General features: G+C 44.3%; 1 protein-coding gene across 1 annotated transcript in view; it reads right to left on the reverse strand.

Moving 5' to 3' along the window:
* The window catches only part of LOC123758285 (serine/threonine-protein phosphatase PP1-gamma catalytic subunit B), a 52,498-nt gene extending 35,494 nt beyond the window's left edge, over positions 1 to 17,004 (reverse strand). The window contains exons 1-2 of the mRNA XM_045742477.2: positions 16,206 to 17,004; positions 9,200 to 9,331 (exon numbers count right to left, since the gene is read on the reverse strand). Coding sequence (XP_045598433.1) covers positions 9,200 to 9,331; positions 16,206 to 16,260 — 187 coding nt within the window. The 5' untranslated portion in view covers positions 16,261 to 17,004. The remainder of the gene's footprint in view (positions 1 to 9,199; positions 9,332 to 16,205) is intronic.
* Positions 17,005 to 24,411: the final 7,407 nt, after the last annotated feature.

A 24,411-nucleotide genomic window follows, 5' to 3' on the forward strand; every position in this document is an offset into this window, starting at 1 on the left:
GGCTTCAAGTGCCCCGTCATGTTGCCGAAGGGTCGGTCATCAAGCACTATTCTGTTAAGCCACTGAAGGCTTAACCGAAGCTTTGTCACTAGTGTCCCGGGGAGACTAGTGTTACTATTGACTAGTGAGACTATTTGTCAGTCTCTCCAGCACCCTTAAAGTTGACAACGTTCACATGCTGGAAATGCGAGGGGCTCCAATTCCCGAGGACTTTCCCCCCGCGCCGCCACTGCTCGCCACTTTCACCAGAAATGGCCACTTCCAGCGCCCTCAAGCGCTGCCGCCACGCATTTCTTCCCTCACGCTCATTACTTAAAAAAAAAACAATACATGTTACCTATATTGAGAGAACTGTAAGGAAATATCCAAATAAGTTTATCTTTACGATAACGGCTGACAGTATTAAATTTTCTTCAGTTTCTTTGTAGCTGTAAAACATCTATCACTTTTCCTTCGCTATCTATCACAACACGCTTCCGCTACACATAAGGGACATAACTGACAATCCCCTCACAGTGTTCAAAGAGAGAACTGGATAAGCACCTCCAAAGGATACCTGATCAACCAGGAGGCCTGGTCGACGACCGGGCCGCGGGGACGCTAAGCCCCGGAAGCACCTCAAGGTAACCTCAAGGTTGACAAATACTCGCCTCATTTTGTTCCATCTCCACAATGAGGGAGGGGACATGCCAGCAAGGCTCGCGAGCCACGATTTCCGACGCCAGTCAACTTATCCCTCAGACAAGTGAGAGGATGAACAACCCAGCGGGTTTTCTTCCTATTAGGGAGTGTTGTACATGCTGCTATGGCGGCGGTATGTCCACTCACAAGACGAGTGGCGCTGCCCAATAAAACTCGCCCCTCGGGGCAAAATTTAAAAATTTAAACTATGCTCGTCCAAGTTGTAGTCGCCCTCAAGGTCGCACTAGTCAATTGATACACATTATGTAACCTATGAGGGTAGTCTCTACAAAATAAAGATTAATGTACATTAAAATTATGTATAGGTAGGTGGTTTGGTTCTATTGGTAATAACTTACTTCCAGTACGTTAGTGAAGCATTTAGAGGTGTGATTCCAACACAGGAGAAAGCTGTGTCATGAAAGTCATGTGTGAAGTGTTTTTTTTCCCCATTCATAAATAATGGTGGTGGCGGGTGAATTAAAAATCATTTGGCCAATGTTTATGAAAATTTGGAGAAAGCACGTGACATCTATAGCGAAGGAGTACGCTAATCAGCTTGTTCACTTCCACAACCCACCCAAGCTCCCATTAAGATAGGATCCTCGCGCGCCTCTCCAACGCTAGCAGAATCATAACAGGACATCTGCCAGCAGCCAGATTATGATTCAGCCAGATGACATCACGCACGACAACGCTGCATTTCCTATGCAGTGTTACTACTATCCCCTACACCTTACTTTCCTCCTCGGCTCTCTCTTGCCTATTTATTGCCTGTCTCTACCTCCTCATCACAATCGACTTCGAGAATGGTCCACGACAGACCGAAACGTCGTCGTCCCTTCAACTTCTAGTGTGTGGTCTGGTCAACATACTTCAGCCACGTTATTGTGACTCATCGCCTGCATTTCCTATGGATCAACATCCTACATCTAACACGATGAGTAATGAGCGCCTCTGATCCCTCCATGACGCAATCTCAGGGTGTAGATGGACAAACCCTTGACCCATAAACAAGGTTTCGGATACGCGTCCACAAATTAAATGACGACGATCTAGTTCTTACCAGACGGTAAACTTGCACCATGTATGATGCATCAGACATCTTCATTACTGAACATTGTATATTATAAAGAAAACTAGTTCTACCCTGTATTATCACTAAACATACCAGTACAATACGTTCGCTGCCTTCAGTATACAACGATATCATTTTAAAAACACACAAATCTTATTAGAAGTTAATCTGTCATCGGAGCACTTTTTGAGATTGTTAGCTCACTTTAGGTTTAGAAACTACCATAACACGAATTGTTCAGGAATGACGAACATTCCTTCATTCCTTTCCACATATTAACCCGGGGTAGCAAGCAGCAACACACGGAGAGCATGGCAATGCGGGCAGAGGCTGCTGGTGGTGGTGGGGGGGGTGGGGGGGCTGGTGGTGGGGTACTGGTGGTGCTGGTGGTGGGGGTACTGGTGGTGCTGGTGGTGGTGCTGGTGGTGGTGCTGGTGGTGGTGCTGGTGGGGGGGGGGTACTGGTGGTGGGGGTGGGGGTACTGGTGGTGGGGGTGGTGCTGCTTGTCTCGTGGCTACGCTACAAACGCCGGCAACACACCAAAGACCAGCTCTTAACCTGGGACACTGCCAATACCAGCCCACATGACCAATGTGGGCTACCTTGTCACGGACATTACTTACAACATTTTGGTTTACCTCCACCTCAAAATTTGCGCACAACCTCAAAAACATATATATATTGCAGGCGAGGAGTCACAATAACGTGGCTGAAGTATGTTGACCACACCACACACTAGAAGTTGAAGGGACGACGACGTTTCGGTCCGTCCTGGATCATTCTCAAGTCGATTGTGAGATATATATATATTTTTTGTCGATATATATATTTTTTTTGCGAGACTGACAAGATATGTAGATGGCAACAGAACGAAAGATAATCATTTTGGGAGAAGTGGAAAAGGATGAATGATCATCCGAAGCAGGCATAACTAGGGGGGGGGGGGGAGGGGGAGATAAATAAGGTACTGTATTGTGTATAAAAAAAACAATACACGCAACAATGGATATAAATTGGATATATACTGGCTTGGAAACAAGGCTGTTTATTTGTGGAATAGATTAGCGGAACACGTGCGATCGCTTGATTGTTTCAAGCGTAGGTTATATTATATTATAAATATATGTATTATAAATATATGTATTATAAATATATGTATTATATATATATACAGTATATATATAAACGAGTTTGGGGGATATAAATAGGAGCTGCCACGAATGGGTCAATAGGTCTTCTGTAGCTTCCTTAATGTTTCTTCGTGTTGGGTTTAAGAGCTTAGTCTCAAACCTCCAAAATTTTCATACTATTCAAATCAATTGTGCTATCCTGCCTCGAGTACATACTCAATACCCGCTTCCCTCTTCAGAGGGAGCAGAAGATTGCTACACGGCAGGCAGATACGATAAAACACCTAAATTACTGGGGCCGTCTGAAAGCTTTCAAAAATATATATGGAAAAGAGAGATGAGAGAAGCTTCGCACAATATATACATGGAAAATACTGTGGGGGGGGGGGGCGCCAGGTCCCAAATTTGCACAATAGAATAACATACCAGAGCGAACGATATGGTAGAAAATACAGAATAGAACCAGTTGAGATAAGAGGTGCCAGAGGCACAATAGAACACATCACGAACATAAAAATATCCACGATTATTCAATATGCTACCAGCATATTGAAGTGTAAAATATTGCCGCAGCAAAAGTCGACTTCAAGAAGTAATTAGAAAAGTTTCTACAGTAAGTGAAGAACCAGCGTGTAGTGGACATATAAGAACAAAGGCAACTGCAGAAGGCCTATTGGCCCATACGAGACAGCTCCTATCTATAACCACCCAATCCCACTCATGTACACACGGGAGACATCTCCCGTCACGCAGGGTGCAGTCGCACCTCCACAGATCTCCAGTATCAGCTCTTGATACTGGTAATGGCTCAAAAGGGCCACCACTTACGGGCTATTCATGCCCGTGCCACCTCTTTGATTGATTGATAAAGATTAAGCCACCGATCAATCAATCTCATATACATTAGTCCATGTAAGCCCATGGACCACCCTAAGCAACAGACTGTAGGATCAAGCTCTCAAGTTCAGCCTGGCCCTACGCCGGATTTGGGAGTAGAACAACTCCCAGCACCGTTTCCGGTACAATCCAGGTATCTTAACGCACGTCCAGCATATGTTGGTGTCGCCGACATTACGCCAGAAATGTGCGCGAGTGGAAATTTACGGCTTCATTATGCACCATATATATGAAAATGCCAACACTGCCTCGACTGTTCTCATCTCCCCCGGACCACCCCCCACCCTCCGGATACCACAACCAGCACTTCCACAAACATTTTTATTTTCCAACATTCAGGGTATAAAAACACGCAAATTTAAATGTTTCAATGTTTTCCTATACCTATATATCTCATACCACTACCTATATATCGACACTTCCATTCCATTTGAATTTTTGCTAAATTGTTAATAAATCATTAAATAGTCACGTTTCAGAGCTGCCAATGATGTTATTTTATCTTAAGAATAAACAGACTCGTGGGTTTAAAAGTGATCACAAGCCGATATCCGCCTTCATTAAGAGGTAAAGTAGTTAAGCTTGGACGGGTGCAATAGCCGGCCTTAACTTAACTAGCCCAGCAAAAAATTATTGGCTGAATCTTAGCCCTATCGTACCAGGATAGGATCTATCTATCGTACGATAGATCTCAAAATTCATGTTACCCTGACAATTTTTATGACACTTGATTATCAAGTTTTGTATACTAAAACACTACACGAAAATTATGATAAAACTTCGCACATTCTGTTGTAAATTTAAGATTTAAAAACGAGCGTCTGGCAAGTTAAGAAAGCGTCGAGTCCCTCAACATCACGTCTCCTTCCACAAGCACACTTTCTCACAGCTGTCATTGTTATCAGAATGCGGAAACTGGTGGCCCAGCGATAAGGGTGGTCGTGTACATGAAGTGGGTAATAAGGTACATTAATGTGGCGGGTGGTGATGAGGGCGAGCCGTCTCCCCCTACCCCTCACCTACCTACCATCCTCCTCTACCCCCTGGAGGGTCTACCCATCCTCCTCTCCACGAGCACTGTCCAGCAAGATAAATATTCCTCTCTCTAGCTACCCTTTTTTCCACCTTGCCATGGATATCGTCAGCAACTTTCACACTTCCGTTCCGCATTTGTCGAATATGCTTTAGCATTGGCAACGAGCAGAGAGAACTGGGTACTGTGTACGAGAGGGGGTTAGTGTTGAATAAGAGGGTCAGTAGCCAACTCATTACCTCGACCTTCTCTCTCTCTCCCCAACACCCTTACACTACACTTCCTCTTCCCCTCACACCCACCTCCGGTTACCACTCCTCCCTATCCAACGCAATTTCACCTTCCGGTTTGATATATACAATTCAAGCCCCACTTTTGTGCTCAAAAGTTTCTTCCAAGCAGTTGTTCTCTCATACTCATATAACCTACGTCATTATCACTAGTGCACACAGCCTTAGTAGTGAAGAGACTTGGAGTCTAGACAGTGACCTGCTGGCTCCCGGCAGCTCTACGCCAACATTAATAATGCCAAGGTTAACCACTTGTATCTAAGGTTATTGCTAACTCGCATCAGACCCACCCCCCCAAGGAGGAAGTTCAAGAAAGGAATAGGAAAGGGTATAAACGGTATACTGTGAATCTTTTGCCCTACAAATGTCTTATCTTAACTTCGCCATCGCAGACTGCCCAGCGTACTCTTACCAACCTTATAAAGATGATTCACCAGTTCCCTTAGTCCTAAACGCCATAGTCAGCTCCGCTACTGTTTGAATTCACATGAGCGAGTACAGTTTAACAATGACGTTGGACCAAGAAAGTTTGAAAATTGAGAGAGAACACAGATAAGAGAGTACAGACATGTGGACTACAGGAAATGAGAGAATTTATGTCCAGGAAGTGTTCAAAAGTTCATCCTACTCAGGAAGGAAGTTGAAGAGAAGAGCAAGGTAAACCAATGGTTAATAGACAAAGCAAAAAGGCCAAAGAGACTTGGGAGAAAGCACAGACTACTGGGAATAAGTAAATAGAGAAGCACTAGCCCCCCCCAAAAAAAAAAAAAACAAAAAAAAAAAACAATGAGTGCAGGAGTCAAGAGCCTTGCAGAGCACCAATTTGAAAATGAAAAAGAAAACCAAAGAATTTAAAAACTTGCAGTTACATGACAAATGAGTACATGATGGGGTCGAGGAGACGCACACTTATGGAGTGACAGTGAGATTTGGTAAGCAAAGGTATGAAAAGAATATGAAAGACTCAAATGGAAGTAGAGTGATTCTAACACCAGAATCACACACAAAACAGGTTAACATCAGTAGCAGATGGGAAAGTGGTAAATATAACAACAGCAAGGCAATTTTCACTTGCACTTTTTCAATAGTGCTCATACAGTGTTGCAACCCATCCTCTTGTTTAGATAGTACCTATTGTGACAATTGTCATGTCAGAATTTATACATTTTCTTAATATACCGACTAGTAAAGAATTTGTAAAATGAAGCTATAACACAAACAAATATTCCTAGGCCTAGTACAGCATACACATGTACTATATTAGGCCTCATATCATGTATTAGGCCTAGGGAGGTTAGGATAGGTTAGTTTAGTTTGTCAAAGCAACACAAGTAAAAAATAATTTTCCCCAGTTTGTCCAAATTTGTTCAGACTTCTACATTCTAATTTTGTTGTACGTCGGTATATATATACTATGGTGCTCATCGTTACTATGCCGGACCAACCGGGCTGTGGTGGGTATGTGGGCCTGCGGGCCGCTCCAAGCAACAGCCTGGTGGACCAAACTCGCACAAGTCAAGCCTGGCCTCGGGCCGGGCTTGGGGAGTAGAACAACTCCCAGAACCCCATCAACCAGGTATCAACCAGGTACTACAAGTACAGTACTACCAAAACAGGAGGACGGGCTGCATTATTCTGATGCTGTATGCTCGTCCAACAAATCAGGGGAGAGTTCCCGCTTGTTTTACCTAACCGTGGCCTAAACCCAAGCACAAACACACGAGTGCACCCTCATGAAGCCTCAAAGTATGACTTGAGGAAACATGGAAGGAGAGAGATGGTTCCCCCTCTCAGCAAAGCCAGAAATGTTGGCACCTCTCAAAGAGTTATGACGACTGCTGTTACCTAGCAGTAAAATAGGTACCTGGGAGTTAGTCAGCTGTCACGGGCTGCTTCCTGGGGGTGGAGGCCTGGTCGAGGACCGGGCCGCAGGGGACACTAAACAAAAGCCCCAAAATCATCTCAAGATAACCAAGATAACCCTGATCAGACACTGGGCCACAGGGACGCTGATCTCAATAGATCTTTGTATGCAATATTACGATACACAAAACTAATAAAGTGTCGCATCAAAACTGATGTGTTCAGCACCACACAAACACATATTGCAAACAAAACCAATGGAGCAGGTTTTAGGCAGTCGAGGAAAAAAAAAACATTAACTGTGATGTCATGATTATGAAATGCTGGAGCTGAGAAAATGGCCCCGAGGTAGATGCGAGTGATGGTGTGAATGTGTGTGCAACTTTTTTATTTTTTTATCCTGTGACCAATAAAGATGACAAGTCTCTTTGTAACCCCCCCCCCTCCCCAGCCATTTCAAATTGAAGGTAACCTAACAAATCAATACTGCACTTATAAACGAAAACAAATTTTATCACACACACAATTCACTTATTAAAATGCTTTCAACATTGTTATTAACCACTTTACATCAATACCAACACAACACCCAATCTCACACAGCAACAAATCCTCATCCTTGAAAATATGCAAGTTCACAATATCTCGCATGATCATTACCCAACAGTAACTCTGCAATGCCACCAACAGTTTAACAGGGCCATATAGCAACCAACAATCAGAATTATTGTTCACTTATGGCAACTATAACAAATACAGTCACAAGCCTACCTATAATTAGGTTCCTTAACACAGATTTTTTCCTTCAGATTTCCAAATCAGATTAAAAAAATATAAACTAGTAATGAAGCAAATATGAAGAAACAGAAAATATTACTTATCATTCTGTCAAGAGACAATAAGAAGAGGGACGTGATATGACTGACACTACCTCAATGTGACAGACAAGCGTAAACAATCCAGTCCATAAAAGAACCTGTACAAATATATACAACTTGACTATAGTTTTAAGGACCAACACAACACTTTATGAGGTAGGCTAAGCCTATGTTTACAAAATATCCGATTAAAGAACATGAAGTGGTACAATGGTGGGACGGCATGCAATATGGGAGGGGAAGGGGTGGGGTGCCAGGCACTAGGAAAAGGAGAGGCCAGGAAGGTAGGAACTGAGGGGGGAGGGGGAAGGGAGGAGGCAGGCAGGCACTTGAGGGGTAAAGAGAGGGGGGAGGCAGGAGCTCAAGGGATAAAAGGGGAGAGGCAGACAGGCATCAAGGGTAAAGGGTGAAAAACCACACAGGCACTGAGGGGTAAAAGGGAAAAAAAATATGCAGGCGCCAAATGGTAAAAGGGAGGCAGGCTGGCGCAGAGGATGGAAAGAGGGGAAGACGACGGACACTGAGGAGGGAAAGAGGGAAGGAAGGGGAGGTAGGGGGGTGGGAGGGGGGAGAAAAATGCAGCAAAAGACTAAGTAAGGATGCATGTAGAAGGGGTTTTGTACAGAAGTGATGTAAACCATGTTATGTTCAGACTTCAAAAAAGTCCATCCTGATTAGGAAAGTCAACAAGAACTCTTGCCCCTGAGAAACATTTATTGCATCTTATCAGTAGGGGCGAAATAAAAATGACGAAAACTTCTGAACAATGATTATTCAACCTCTCGGCAGAAAAAGAAAAAAAAGTCGGAACCAAGGTTGAGGTCGCCAAAGAAAATTAGACCAGTTCCAAGACATGCCTGATAGCCGGGTCGTTTGCAGGCCTGCAGGCAACAACCAGAAACACGAAACTAATCAAGGTATCGTTACTGTCGCCTGCCCTTGGGCAGGGTTGCGAGAGTATGCAAACTTTTTTTTTTTTAAACTAACCAGTCAAACCAGTTAAGCAATTACCCTATGTCTAAGAATGTACTTCAGAATCTCATTAGCTTTACAGTAGACAGTCACATCCAAGACTTAAAAGATAAATTACAAGTAGTACAGTATTGGTCTAGGTAATGCGTTGAGCTTAAGCTGAAAGGACGCAAAGCAAATATAACCCGGTATTAAGCATGATGCTTATAATCAATTAAGCAGGTCTACACTATCTTCTTCAGGAGTCCATTTACCGTACTTACCAGTTCACCCAACCTGCAGATTGTTCATTACAGTAAATCTACCCTTCATAGTGTCTTTCTTTCCTTACGTACCAACAAAACTACAGGTATACCGAGTGCAAGTACAGTACTCACCACAAATTTTAAGAGGAGCTTCCAATTCCAATAGGATAGGTTGAGAGAGAAAGATTTCTCTGGATTTTAAGCAGAGACCACGAATTTCATTTTCTGTCAACTGGACATTCTTTCCAGGCCGAGATCCTCGCACTGAAAAGAAAAGACAAGAGAAAACTTAAAATTCCACAATTATTCTGTCATTTATGCAAGTTAGTAAATTGCTAACAGCCTCAACTTGCACAATATAAAATGAAGATGCGCTCAAAAGTTAAGTTTACTTATGCAGGTGCAACACAGCTTCGTACAATAACCTAAAGGCAAATATCTATTTTTTAAATACACAGTACCTGTATTGGCTTAGTGCCTTTTCATAAATTACCTCAACTTCCCTGTCTTAATCCCATTGTGCAAGTCTTACTCGACCATGGAGGCCTGGTCAAGGACCGGGCCGCAGGGACACTAAGCCCCGAAATAAAAAAAAACTCATCAAGATACCCTCCCATACTAACATTCATGCCTTTCCCTTGTTCTTATTCACCTCCCTTATCATGGGTCTCTTAAACATCACTGATTTCACCTTCCATACTCCCATTTGTACCAAATACTCCCCTCCCCCCCCCAAAGGCTTTATAATTTCCCAATTCAAACATCTCTTTCTAAATCATTATCTTACAATTCAAATTGGTAAATCTTGCTACTCTTTAGTGATCTACATAATTACAGTATCACATTCCATTTTCTCAAACACCACAACCCTACTTTTTTTACATTTTTCATTATACAGTACTGTAATTCCTTCTCTGGCACACATTACCAAACTCGCACACTATCTTCTGCAGTGCTTCCTCACACTCTACATGGACGTATCAATTAATCCCAGTTACAATCTACTCACTCCGATTGTTATTTTTGCTTCCCTAACTAATCCATATAAATATTAAGAACCAGGGAGACATCCCTGATTCTTACAACAGTAAAATCCTCTACTATAGTCATAGTCTCATTCATGCTTTGCTATTCATATTAAATCATTTAATTGCACTTAACCCTTAAACGACGCAAAACATACATATACGATTTGACACAACATCAATTTTTAAAACTTGCACACTTTCCAATTTTTTGTGCATAATCAACTCTGCAAATGCTCCAACTTTGTCACTTGATCGCCAACATAACTTGAAAAACCAAGAAAAAAAAATCTAAAATTGAATATTGAAAACTTCACATTTTCAAATCCGATTAAAAAATATATAAACTATCACCAATTGTTCATTTGGTGTTATGCTCTCAGAATAGCATATGATCTTCATCAAATTAGAATATAGGTTGTCGGTATACTTAACTATAAAAAAATAGTCAAAACGGCATTTGAAATATGCGGCAAATTTAGACAAAGAAAAAATGTACAACTGCAAACATTTGAAGTTTATGAAAAATCCATTCTCAAGGGACTGTAAAACAGACAGCTGAGCACACTGTCAAAATGGTAAGAATTGGTCAGAAACTGGAATTTTAAAAGCCACTCCGAGTTGAAACTCTAGTTTTAGAGATAACCGAAGTTGAAGTTATCGACAATGAATAAAGGTAGTTCGAATTCGTTAATTTACTTTTATATTTTATTAAATTTTAACTAAAGATAATGTCTAACTACTCAGTACTTTGCTATATTACTGCATCAAGATAATGCACAAAAACTTGAACATGGCTTATTGGATGGAGTAAATTGTTAATATGGAAACTCAGTTGTAAATAATGATACATACTAACACAGCATTATCACTGACAACACCATGAGTTACCATTTTTACAACACAGTATTACAGAAGCGTTATATATCAATCCAGCTAGCTTTTGTCAATAGGTTGGGTACCACAAAATCATTCAAATTAACCTAAAAGTATAAAAAAAAATAGTGAAACTATGTTATTAAAAGTTGGCTCTACTTGTATGCCAGTACTGTACTTTTTTTAACGGGATTGTTCTGGGAAACTATTTGCATAAAACGTTTACAAATGTTGTGCATCATCATTTCTTTGCACATCTCACCCAAAGTATTATGAACCTAAAGAACCTTTACCCATGTCTTGCCTTCAGCTACTTCTAACATTCTTGGCATACTGTATATAATTTGTTCAAGAGTTCAAACCATGTCATCCAGCAAGAGTGGTATTAGTGGACAGGGTAGGTAGGGATTTTGAGAAACTACCTGACCATTCATAAAAAGTTAGTCGTAGAAAAACTAGAATGTAGAATAGCGGGCAAGTGACAGGATTATGACACCGGCAGTAGTAGTTTTATGTACAGTAAATAAAAAAGAAACAAGAAATCACTGAATTTGTCTGCAAGAGGTAGAGGGCTTATCGGTAAAGGTTCTGTCTGCCATCGATCACCACGCTTCTTTGGTCGTTCATCACTGTCAGTATCACTTAACTCTCTGCACAGAGCTGTGGTGGTGGGCGACAAACATTGAAGCTTCATCTAAATATGAGCAGTTGGACGATGAAGTGTAGGGTTCACACACACACACACACACATATGTATATGGTGGGGATGCCTCTTTTTGACCCACAAATTGAGTAGTGAAAAAAATGACATTTACCATTGGCACCGAGGATTTCAGTCAGTGCATAATGGCCCCAGAAATTTAACACAGCTTTACAGGAGACTATTATAATCACTGAAAATTATTTTCAAATATTGTACTTAAAAGATCTCTAAGAGGTCACAACCCACCAGCTGGGAACCATTGCTCTATATATCTTAGAACAAATAACAGTACCCTTTATTTGGCAGCATGATACAAAGAGAACAACAGTACGAATTGACAGTACGTCTTAATACCTAGTGTAATAAGTACATTTCCTGACTGTTATACTGTACATAGTACATAATTGCATTTATGGGGCTGTCACATTTACCTCCCCATTTTTAGAGGACGGGCTGCATTTTTTATTTAATAATAATAATAAGATTTTATTTAGGAAAAGTACATACATACATAGATGCAGAGTTACAAACATTTTGATTAATTTATAAATAGAGCTAGTACATACAATACCTAAGGCCATTAGTACGAATAGCGTTTCGAGCAACCGAAATGACCTACAGATGTGCCCAAACTTAATCAAATCTACTGTACAAGAAAACTACCCGATGCACATAAATTGGGTATTACAGTACCAGGAAATGGTAGTGTGGCAGACACTGAAGGAACACCAAAAATCAGGTTGCAAACACTAACAGAAGTAAACATCAGAAGCAACTATGGTAAGAAAATGTATGCAGCAATGAAGCCAAAGGTGCAAAATTGAGTCACACCTCCAAAAAAAAAGCTGGAAAATGCCAAACAATTGGTGCACATCACCACACCATTTTTTTAACAAATTGAAGACTTTCCATCACAAGGTCTCAATTGACAATAAGAATTGTTACAATACCTAAGGCTTAGATTTCAAAAGGAACAGATATTGACAAATAAATACAATGACATTTTAGTTTCTTTAAGACATAAATGGTGTAGAAGATGAGATAACCTGAGAGTATGAAATGTATGAAGAAAAGCAGAAGAATGAACTGCACTCCCCCAAAAACACATTCTATTGCCTTTTACACACTAACATACCTTAATCTATCACATGAGCACCCCACCCCCATCAACACACCGCCAGTTGCCAACACATTACCTACCATGCCCCCACCCCCCAAAAAAAAAAACATTCTTCACAGCCATACAACACCCCCCCTTCCCAAACCAACACACCCCCTCACTTCCACACACACACCTGATGGGCCTCACAGCCGAGTGTACAATGCTCGAGATTTGTAGTCCTAAGCAACCAGTAGTCCTAAGGAAGAGTTAAGAGCTCGACTCCCACGAGCACAACTAGGCGAGTACACCCCCTTACTGCCATACACCCCCCCCCCAAACACCCTCACTGTACCCCCCCTTCCCCACCAAAACACCCTCACTGTACCCCCCCTTCCCCACCAAAACACCCTCAGTGCACCCCCCCCACCAAAACACCCTCCTCACTGCACCTTCCACCAAAACACTCACTGCACCCCCCCCCCCCCCCCCGCCACCAAAACACCCCCACTGCACCCCCCCCCTGATCAACATTCACCTCACTGCCCTACACCTCTCCCCTCCCTCCACTAACACACCCCTTATTGCATGCTTGATGGGGTTCCGAGTAGTTCTACTCCCCAAGCCCGGCCCGAGGCCAGGCCAGGCCCCGCCCAACACACTTTATCCACCGGTGCTTCAGTGGATAAGGGAGTATCTAAGCAACAGGAAACAGCAAGTGGGGGGGGGGGAGACATCAGAGTGGCGAGGTGTCATCAGTGGTGTCCTACAGGGCTCTCTACTTGGACCCACCTTGTTTCTATTATATGTAAGCAATCTTCCAGAGGGTATAGACTCATTCCTCTCAAAGCTTGCCGATGATGCAAAAATTATGAGAATAATCAAGACAGATGAAGATAGCCAGAGACTACAGGACAACCTGGAGGAATGGTCTAGAAAATGGTAAAGTTTAACTCGGGAAAGTGTAAAGTAATATAATTAAGCAAAAGGAGCAGGAGGCTCCTTTTGATGTGAAATCCTCCAAGTCAAATAGAGCGAAAGATCTGGAGGTTGATATCACACCGAACCTGTCCCTAGATGCCCACACCAAAAGGATATCAGCAGCATATGCTAGATTTTCCAATATAAGACCTGCCTTTAGAAACATGTGTAAGGAATAGTTCAGGACCTTGTATACCACTTATGTCAGACCAATCCTAGAGTATACAGTTCCAGCCTGGAGTCTATACCTAGTTAAACACAAGACAAAGTTAGAGAAGATTCAGAGGTTTGCAACCAGACTAGTCCCAGAACCGAGAGGTATGAGCTACAAGGAAAGGCTATGGGAGATAAACCTCGCCTCCCTGGAAGACATGATAACCACATACAAAATTATGAGGGTAATTGACAAAGTTAAACAATATTTAGCATCAGTGGAACACAAACAAGGGGACACAAGTGGAAACTTGGTACCCAAATAAGCCACAGATACATTAGCAAGATTTTTTCAGTGTCGGTAGTTAACAAATGGAATGCATTAGGCAGTGATGTGGAGGCTGTCTCATACAAAGTTTTGCATGTAGATTTGATAGAGCCCAGTAGGCTCCAGAATCTGTACACCGGTTGATTTAAAGTTAAGAGGTGGGACCAAAGAGCCAAAGCTCAACCACCGCAAGCACAACTAGGAGAGTACCCCTTACTGCCCTACACTCACCAACACCCTACACATACACACACACCAACCAACACCCTACACACCAACACCCTACACCTTAACCTTGGCCACTTGGGGGGTTTCTCCCGCAGCAGCAGCTTGCCAACCCTTCACACCCAGCAGGGTGTACCACCGCCCAGCCACCACCCAGCAGGGTGTACCACCGCCCAGCCACCACCCAGCAGGGTGTACCACCGCCCAGCCACCACCCAGCAGGGTGTACCACCGCCCAGCCACCACCCAGCAGGGTGTACCACCGCCCAGCCACCACCCAGCAGGGTGTACCACCGCCCAGCCACCACCCAGCAGGGTGTACCACCGCCCAGCCACCACCCAGCAGGGTGTACCACCGCCCAGCCACCACCCAGCAGGGTGTACCACCGCCCAGCCACCACCCAGCAGGGTGTACCACCACTCAGCAGTCACCTGTGTACACTCCACACATACAGTCTGCCTCTCGCCACTTTCTACCCTCGCACACCTGACTACAGCCGCCCCTGGTCGCCGCCCCTGGTCGCCGCCCCTGGACGCCGCCCCTGGACGCCGCCCCTGGTCGCCACCACAGCCGCCCCTGGTCGCCACCACAGCCGCCCCTGGTCGCCACCACAGCCGCCCCTGGTCGCCACCACAGCCGCCCCTGGTCGCCACCACAGCCGCCCCTGGTCGCCACCACAGCCGCCCCTGGTCGCCACCACAGCCGCCCCTGGTCGCCACCACAGCCGCCCCTGGTCGCCACCACAGCCGCCCACCAGTCACCACCACAGCCGCCCACCAGTCACCACCACAGCCGCCCACCAGTCACCACCACAGCCGCCCACCAGTCACCACCACAGCCGCCCCTGGTCACCACCACAGCCGCCCCTGGTCACCACCACAGCCGCCCCTGGTCACCACCACAGCCGCCCCTGGTCACCACCACAGCCGCCCCTGGTCACCACCACAGCCGCCCCTGGTCACCACCACAGCCGCCCCTGGTCACCACCACAGCCGCCCCTGGTCACCACAGCCGCCCTCGTCACCACCACAGCCGCCCCTGGTCACCACAGCCGCCCCTGGTCACCACTGCCGCCCTGGTCACCACAGCCGCCCACCAGTCACCACAGCCGCCCCTGGTCACCACAGCCGCCCCTGGTCACCACAGCCGCCCCTGGTCACCACAGCCGCCCCTGGTCACCACAGCCGCCCACCAGTCACCACAGCCGCCCATCAGTCACCACAGCCGCCCCTGGTCACAACAGCCGCCCACCAGTCACCACCACAGCCGCCCTGGTCACAACAGCCGCCCACCAGTCACCACCACAGCCGCCCACCAGTCACCACAGCCGCCCCTGGTCACCACAGCCGCCCCTGGTCACCACAGCCGCCCACCAGTCACCACAGCCCCCCCTGGTCACCACCACAGCCGCCCCTGGTCACCACAGCCGCCCACCAGTCACCACAGCCGCCCCTGGTCACCACAGCCGCCCCTGGTCACCACCACAGCCGCCCAACGGACCGTAGTTTCACCACAAACTTTTAGACCCGGGTCCGAGTCCTCGGACCAAACACTCCCAACCACACCAAAATGCCGCTCTAATTACACCACACACCTTCAAAAAACACGCCAACACTACCCAAACACACGTACCAAACAAAAATCCAGCCAGAAACATTTCGGAACACTTGAAAAATACACTATATGTATATTTATATATATACTGTATGTATAAGAAAAAAAAAGAGGTCCGACCCCCTTTTCTTACCTTCTAATAATCTGGCAATTATGGTGTCTATATTAAGCTTATCGGTCTCAGCCATGGTTCAAGGGTTCACACAGTTCACTTTACGCGGATTCACAGCGGCGGATCGTGCACAGAGAGGCGGATGATCGCGGATATCGGGGAGCGCGGAGAACCACCGGCCCAACCCCATAGAGTGCTCAAGATGGCAGCCGTAACCGACGTCACCGCTTCAAATGACCGCTGTTCCAACACTCTTCCCGGGCCCGCCACACTCTTTTAAAACCTTATAAATACCCTCCGTTTGCCTCTCTACCGGCGTTTTTGGTTAGGTTAGGTTATTGAGGGGTGTCTAAGGAGGTGCGTGCTAGGCGAGAGTTGGGGTAAATGTGAGGTGGAAGGGGGGGGAGGGGTTGGGTTATTAATGGTAAGGCCGCCGCAGGTAAGAGGGTGATTTTGGGGGGGTGGTGCGCGCGCAGGTGGCGGCCTGCTGTGGCGGGAAGGTTGAATGTTGTGGCGCGCGCTTTTTCTGTCTTGTTGGGCTCTCTGGCTCTCCTGTCTTGTTCGTCGGCTCCTGTCTTGTTGGACTATCTATCTTCTGTTTTGTTGGACTTCCTCTCACCGTCTCGCTCTCCTGTCTTGTTGGGCCCTTCGGCTCTCCTGTCTTGTTAGACGGCTCCTGTCTTGCTCTCGTGTCTTGTTAGGACTATCTATCTCCTGTTTTGTTGGACTTCCTCTCTCCGTCTCGCTCTCCTGTCTTAGACAGTTGGACCTCCTTGCCCCGCCGCTCTCACATCCTCACCTCTCTCACGCTCAACATTACTTTATGTTCAGTCCCTGACCGTCCAAGAGGTTGGGCACCTTCCCCCCACCCCACCCCACCCCACCCCACCCCTACCCCAGTCACAATCCTTATCCTGTTCCCTTGCAAGGTGATATATAATAGTGGCGGCTTGGCGCTTCGTCCTGATAATTCACTTCTCAACATTATGATATCTCACTCTTAAATACACACTAATTCATTTCATGACTATTTGATAGCATATTGAGTACAAGTTTTTTGTTATCTATTCAGACAATGTTGTTCTGATTGACTGTACAGGCCTACTTGTATTCTGAATTAGTTGCATGACGAAACAATTTGTTATTGAAAGTAATAACTTCAATATGAACTTTCTTTTTTTAAAGATGTTGATGCGTGCAAGAGTCACCTTGGCAAGAGGGTGGTGGCCCTCGCTCTTGGCACACTGATCTTACTTAGTTCATCTACTCTTAGCCAAAACCTGCACCGAGGATTTTATATAAAACCTTCTTAATATTTTTTGGTTTAGAGACAAGGATCATTTGAAAGAATTGATCTAGTTTAATTTAGTTCATTTATACACACCGCAAACTCATTGCCCATTGTGATACCTGTGTTTATCAAGTACTTTAGTACATCTATGTTTTAGAAGAGTATCCAAATCTTAGTCTTGCTGTGTGACACCGTTTGTTGACCTCATATAGGTTATCACGAAGTATCAATTATATCTTGGTCTTGCTCTGTGATATCATTTATCATAAAGCCTAGATTTACGTGTTGTTATCAACCGTGTTCGGGTGCAGCAGTAATTGGGGAATAGATCTAGTAGAAAATCGTCTTCCAGGGGAAATTAGTAAGGTAAGGCTTAAGGTAAGCTGTGGGGGAAGGGAAAGCTCTCTAAGCCTGCTGACAGGAGTTTAAAATCATCTGATCCTGTACCCACATGTGTACAAAACAATGTACATAAATCCACAATCGACTTGAGAATGGTCCAGGACGGACCGAAACGTCGTCGTCCCTTCACCTTCTAGTGTGTGGTCTGGTCAACCAATGTACATACTTACTTATTACGGGCTATCCCCCCCCCCCCCCCCCGCCGGGAAGCAGCCCGTAGCAGCTGTCTATCTCCCAGGTACCTATTTACTGCTAGGTAACAGGGGTGTCAGGGTGAAAGAAACATTTTGCCCATTTGTCTCCGCCTCCACCAGGGATCGAACCCGGATCTTCAGGACTACGAATCCGAAGCGCTGTCCACCCAGCTGTCAGGCGTGTGTGGGTGTCAGTCACCAATTTTGTTGCAAACATGTTTTCAATTTTGGCTTTATGCCAGTTTCGGCGCCCTTGGTACTTATTTTGCTTTATATCGTAGCCTTGGCCTTATTTTGGTTTATTATTTATTTATTTATTTATTTATTTATTTATATATATACAAGAAGGTATATTGGGATTGTGAGGATACATAGCATAGTAATTACATTCTTGTAAAGCCACTAGTACGCGCAGCGTTTCGGGCAGGTCCTTAATCTAAGAAATTTATAAGTAGGTAAAATACTTGCAAAATTTATAAAAATGATAACAGTTTATATCGTAGCCTTGGCCTTATTTTAGTTTATATCGTAGCCTTGGCCTTATTTTAGTTTATATCGTAGCCTTGGCCTTATTTTAGTTTATATCGTAGCCTTGGCCTTATTTTAGTTTATATCGTAGCCTTGGCCTTATTTTAGTTTATATCGTAGCCTTGGCCTTATTTTAGTTTATATCGTAGCCTTGGATTTATTTTAGTTAAGAATCATAGAGACATATAATTGACAGTTTGATGTTATTTTAGGATATTCAATTGAAATGTAATGTCGACAGTAGAGACGAGCTTTCAAATTATAGCCTAAACCCTTTTCGGATTGTCGTGTATGAAATATTTTCACCGTTTTAGGATCAGGCATACTTGTGTAAAGGAGGAAATGTATATGTTTATCTCTCAGAATGTTCGGTAATATGTTTATTGTTTGTGATGTGTGTCTATGTATATATTAACACGATGTACTGAACGGGGGTGAGAATAGCTCGAGCTGCCTCATCCCTTTGTGTGTATTTTATCTCAATAAACTTATTTCAATTTCAATTTTAGGACAAGGGATGATGACGGGGCGTGAGGAGTAATTCGGGCAGCAGCTAGTGTGCCAGAATGAGCCTCGCTGGTGTTTGAAACTGGCGCTGTATAACGAGGTCAGGGGAACAGCCATCTTGGTATACGGGAAACATTAAAGTTGACTATAGTAAGGAATTACATGAAGGATTTACAGGTGACGCGTGATTATACGTACCGGTTTAGGGATAAAGACAGTTGATACCTGTGGGATGTGTTTCAGCCCCGCTCCTGTGCCAGGTTAAGTCTACTACGGGCTCACCATAGCCCGTGCTACTTGGAACTTTTGGTTCCTAGAAGCTGAATTTTAAACAACAACAACATGTGTGATGTGGAATTAAAGAGGCCAGACATGTGCAACGGATATATTCACTGCTAGGTAACAGGGGGCATCAAGGTGAAAGAAACATTTTAACACGTGTACATATACACACACATGTGCTGAAACAAATGGGTAAAGTTTCTTTCACCCTGAATGCCCCTGTTACCTAGCAGTAAATAGGTACCTGGGAGTTAGTCAACTGTCATGGGCTGCTTCCTGGTGTGTGTGTGTGTGTGTGTGTGTGTGTGTGTGTGTGTGTGTGTGTGTGTGTGTGTGTGTGTGTGTGTGTGTGGTGTGGGGAAAAAAAAGTAGTTAGTAAACAGTTGATTGACAGTTGAAAGGCGGGCCGAAAGAGCAAAGCTCAACCCCCGCAAGCACAACTAGGTGAATACAATTAGGTGAATACATACATTTTCCCAAACAAACATTACTCCTCCCCCTCACCCCCCCCCGACACACACACACATACACAACACCTACACCACGCACAGACACCCCTCTACACATAGACACACCCCTCCACACACAAACACCTTCCCCTTCAACACACAAACACCTTCCCCCCCCCCCCCCACATATATAGCCTCGCGGCTCAGTGGACAGCGTTCGGGGGTCGTTATCCTGAGGGCCCGGGTTTGCTTCTCGGCAGAGGTAGAAGCAAATGGGTAGAGTTTCTTTCACCTTCACCTAATGCCCCTGTTAACCTAGCAGTAAATAGATACCTGGGAGTTGTCCTGCTGCTTCCTGTGTGTGTGTGCGTGTGTTAGAGAAAGAGAGACATAATAGAGGGAACAAGTAGATCGGTTAATAAAGATTCGAGTCTGCAGGCACAAATAGTAAATACACACACACCACACACACACACACAGACACACACACACACACAGACACACACACACACACCCTACACACACACCCTACACACACACACAAAACCCACACACACACACACCACACACACACACAACCCCCCCCCACACACACACAACCCCCACACCCCACACACGCACACACACCCCACACACATACACACCCCACACACAAACATAAATACCTCCGCAAGCACAACTAGGTGAATACACCCACACACACCACACACGCACACACACAGACGTCAGAGGATAACATATTGCTTGGCATGAAGCAGGCAGCAAACAGCATCATTAAGTCCAGCTACGTTCAAGTGTCTAGCCGAGAGAAACTCAGATTATCACGCTAATGAGTGTGGGAAAACGTAGCAGGCAGGGAGCAAGTGGTAGAGAACACGTAGCAGGGAACAATCGACAAGGAACAAACGACAATTAAGTGGTAAGGAACAAGAGTAAAGTCGTTAGTAGAACATCACCAATACTATGTCCTCTGTCGTCTTGCATAACAAGTGATATTTTGACGTAACAATCCCCAATGTTAAAGTAAGTTGTACTCAAACTTATAGCAGCCACCTAAATTGACGTTGTGACAAGTCAAGAGGACAGTTGTTGCTGTTTTAGATTCTGCTACTTAGAACAAAAGTTCCAAAGTAGCACGGGCTATGGTGAGCCCGTAGTGGACATACCTGGCACAGGAGCGGGGCTGTGAAGAGGACAGGCTGACTACGAGCGCCTGACAGTAAATAGCCTAATTCCACATTGCAAATTTTCCCACACTCATATTGTATTTGCAAGCAGCAGTCAGTGCGCATCTTTGTTTTGTTTTCATTTATTTACAACATTCCGTCGTGGCCTCAATACTGCATTTAGGCCAAGGTCAACTTACATCCTAGGATTAAGTCAAAGTTTCTATCACAATTGTTTTGGATATAGATGTGCTGCTGGTAATAAGCCAAGAATCAGATTCAGGTGAGCTCCTAAGAATCAGAGAGAGAGAGAGATTCAAGTGAGCTCCTAAGAATCAGTGAGAGAGAGATTCAAGTGAGCTCCTAAGAATCAGAGAGAGAGAGAGATTCAAGTGAGCTCCTAAGAATCAGTGAGAGAGAGATTCAAGTGAGCTCCTAAGAATCAGAGAGAGAGAGATTCAAGTGAGCTCCTAAGAATCAGAGAGACAGAGATTCAAGTGAGCTCCTAAGAATCAGAGAGAGAGAGATTCAAGTGAGCTCCTAAGAATCAGAGAGAGAGAGATTCAAGTGTGCTCCTAAGAATCAGAGAGAGAGAGATTCAAGTGAGCTCCTAAGAATCAGAGAGAGAGAGATTCAAGTGAGCTCCTAAGAATCAGAGAGAGAGAGATTCAAGTGAGCTCCTAAGAATCAGAGAGAGAGATTCAAATGAGCTCCTAAGAATCAGAGAGAGAGAGAGATTCAAGTGAGCTCCTAAGAATCAGAGAGAGAGAGATTCAAGTGAGCTCCTAAGAATCAGAGACACTCAAGGAAGGTACCAAGAATCAGAGAGGGACTCGAGTAAGGTACCAGGAGCCAGTGAGAGACTGAGGGATGCCAGCACAAAAGGATGTTGTGAGCTACGAAAAGAAGGCAGAGGGAGAGGGGTAAGAAAGAAAGAAGAGAGAAAGGGGGGATGAGGATTTGAGACAAGCCTAGTGACAAGCCTGGGGAACAAGCCTAGTATCAAGCATGGTGGTAAGCATAGTAACAGATGTAAATATAGCAGGACAGCATTAGTCTCGTAGAAGCGTTCTAAAATTATTATTGTCATATATCTCACTAGAGAGCAATGTTGGGCATGTGGGGGGCGCTGGGCACACACAAACACATTACAACAGTTATATGCAGTTTCCTGTGAATTAGTTCATTGCTGAGTTTTGCCTCTGAAACGTTTTTAGTCAGAATGGCGTTAGTCACACTTTGTATCAGTAGCAAAGGTCTGATGTACTTCTGTTAGCTCTAAAACCAAATTACTTGTTAGAAATCATATATTTTCTAGGCAAAATTTTTTAGTACTGCAAAATTTTAATGAAGGTGGTTTATTATTATTATTATTATTATTATTATTATTATTATTATTATTATTACTATTATTATTATTATTATTATTATTATTATTATTAGGCTTCACCAGAAACTTTAGTAAACATCGCCAGTAATCCGTTCTGTGATGAGGATCGACCTGCATGATAACTGCTGCCGGGCTTCTCTGGGGGGGGGGGGGAATTGATAAGATAACACTGGCCTGGTGTGCTTCATACACTGCCCGTGATCTTGACATCTTGTGGTACTGCTTCGTCAAGTGACACCTGACGCCAAGTGCCTATTTATGCCTGGTGGTTGACGTGATATGGCGCCTCGTGCAGAATATTCTGCTCTTCAGTGTTTAAACAGTTCATTAATGCACCGACGCGTTAGGCTCTTAACCAACTTGCTCTCTCGAATAATACATTGTTAACTGATGTCAAAAAAATCCCCCAAACGGAGAAAATATGATGTACTATAAGATATTCATGTTTTTTATGATTGGGACGCGGGTTGCATGGGTAGGTTAGGTTAGGTTCAGGGGGGGGGGGGTCATTTTATGTATGTTGTGGAAAAACGGACGGGATGATACACGACTATCATCATCACCACTGTATTACTGTATAATGCATGCTGTATTATACAGTCTGCTCACCCTTTTCTTTCTTGTCTATTTTCTGTCGTTTGCTCATAGAAGGCCCAACCGCTTGGGCTGGACGGTAGAGCGACGGTCTCGCTTCATGCAGGTCAGCGTTCAATCCCCCGACCGTCCAAGTGGTTGGGCACCATTTCTCCCCTCCCCCCCACACACACCCGTTCCCATCTCAAATCCTTATCCTGACCCCACTTCCAAGTGTTTGGGGGGGGGGGGTAGAAATAGCCTAAGCTACTCTATCCCTTTGAGATGTATTTTTTTTCCTTGTCTCAGTAAACATGAACTTGAACTTCCAAGGGCTATATAGTCGTCATGGCTTGGCGCTTTCCCCTGATAATTCCCTTTTCTTGCTCAAAGAATTCTTTTAAATCCTGTTGGGGGAGATTTGTCAGCCATGAACCCGTGCTAGAAGGAACAAAGATGTTCTCCAGATGCTCTGCTAGTTTTTCTCACAATCTTCTCCATCACCTTGCAGTTAGGCACTGGTTTGTAGTTCAGTATCTCCCATCTGTCTCCCTTTGTTGTTGTTTAAGATTCGCTACCTGGAACGAAAAGTTCCAAGCAGCACGGGCTATGGCGAGCCCGCAATCCGTCTGTCTCCCTTTTTGAATATCGGGATATTTGCATGTGTGTATTTGCATCTACTATCTAGCCTTCTAGAGCCTGGAATTGTCACTACTCTCCTGTTCTCCTCTGCTTTATACTGAACATGTTCTTATGTTCTATCTTGCCTTATACTGAACATGTCTTCTTGTTCTACCCTGTTTTATTTTTAAATGGGCTCTTGATCAATCTTATTGATTCCCATGAGAATCTTACATGTCATTATCATGTCTCCTCGAATTCCGCTGTCGTCAAGTGGGGTGTGGTTCAGCGCCCTTAGTCTTTTCTCATATTACAATCCTCACAGTTCATATAGAAGCCCCGCTGTTCACTTCAGGATTCTTTCTAATTTGTGTTTGAAACATCTGAGACAAGGGTTCTATGCTGGGGCTTCATACTCTAGGATGGTCCACACTTATACAGTGTAGAATGCTCCGAGGGGACCTCCTTCCCTAAGTTCCAAAATTATAGTCTTATGTTTACCAGATTCTTTGTTCAATAAATCCCTGAACTGTATGTTTGACAAATCTCTCACCCTGTCCATGGAGGACAGAAGAAAATGTATATATGCTGGTTAGCATTGTAAATGTGTGGCCACGTCTGTGGTAGAAAATAATATTAATAATAATAAAAAAACAAATTCTCGTATATGATATTGTTATCCTAGTTATACGAGCTTCTGGCACTAGGCTTGAGGGGGGTTATAGAAACTACCATGTTTTCCTCTTTTGCTGTTTCATGGAATCGTCTCCTTTTCCCTGCATTTATCCGAGTTTAAGTCTATTATCCATTTCTCTGACTATCCC

Source organism: Procambarus clarkii, chromosome 11 (genome assembly GCF_040958095.1).
Source record: "Procambarus clarkii isolate CNS0578487 chromosome 11, FALCON_Pclarkii_2.0, whole genome shotgun sequence".
Lineage (NCBI taxonomy): Eukaryota > Metazoa > Arthropoda > Malacostraca > Decapoda > Cambaridae > Procambarus > Procambarus clarkii.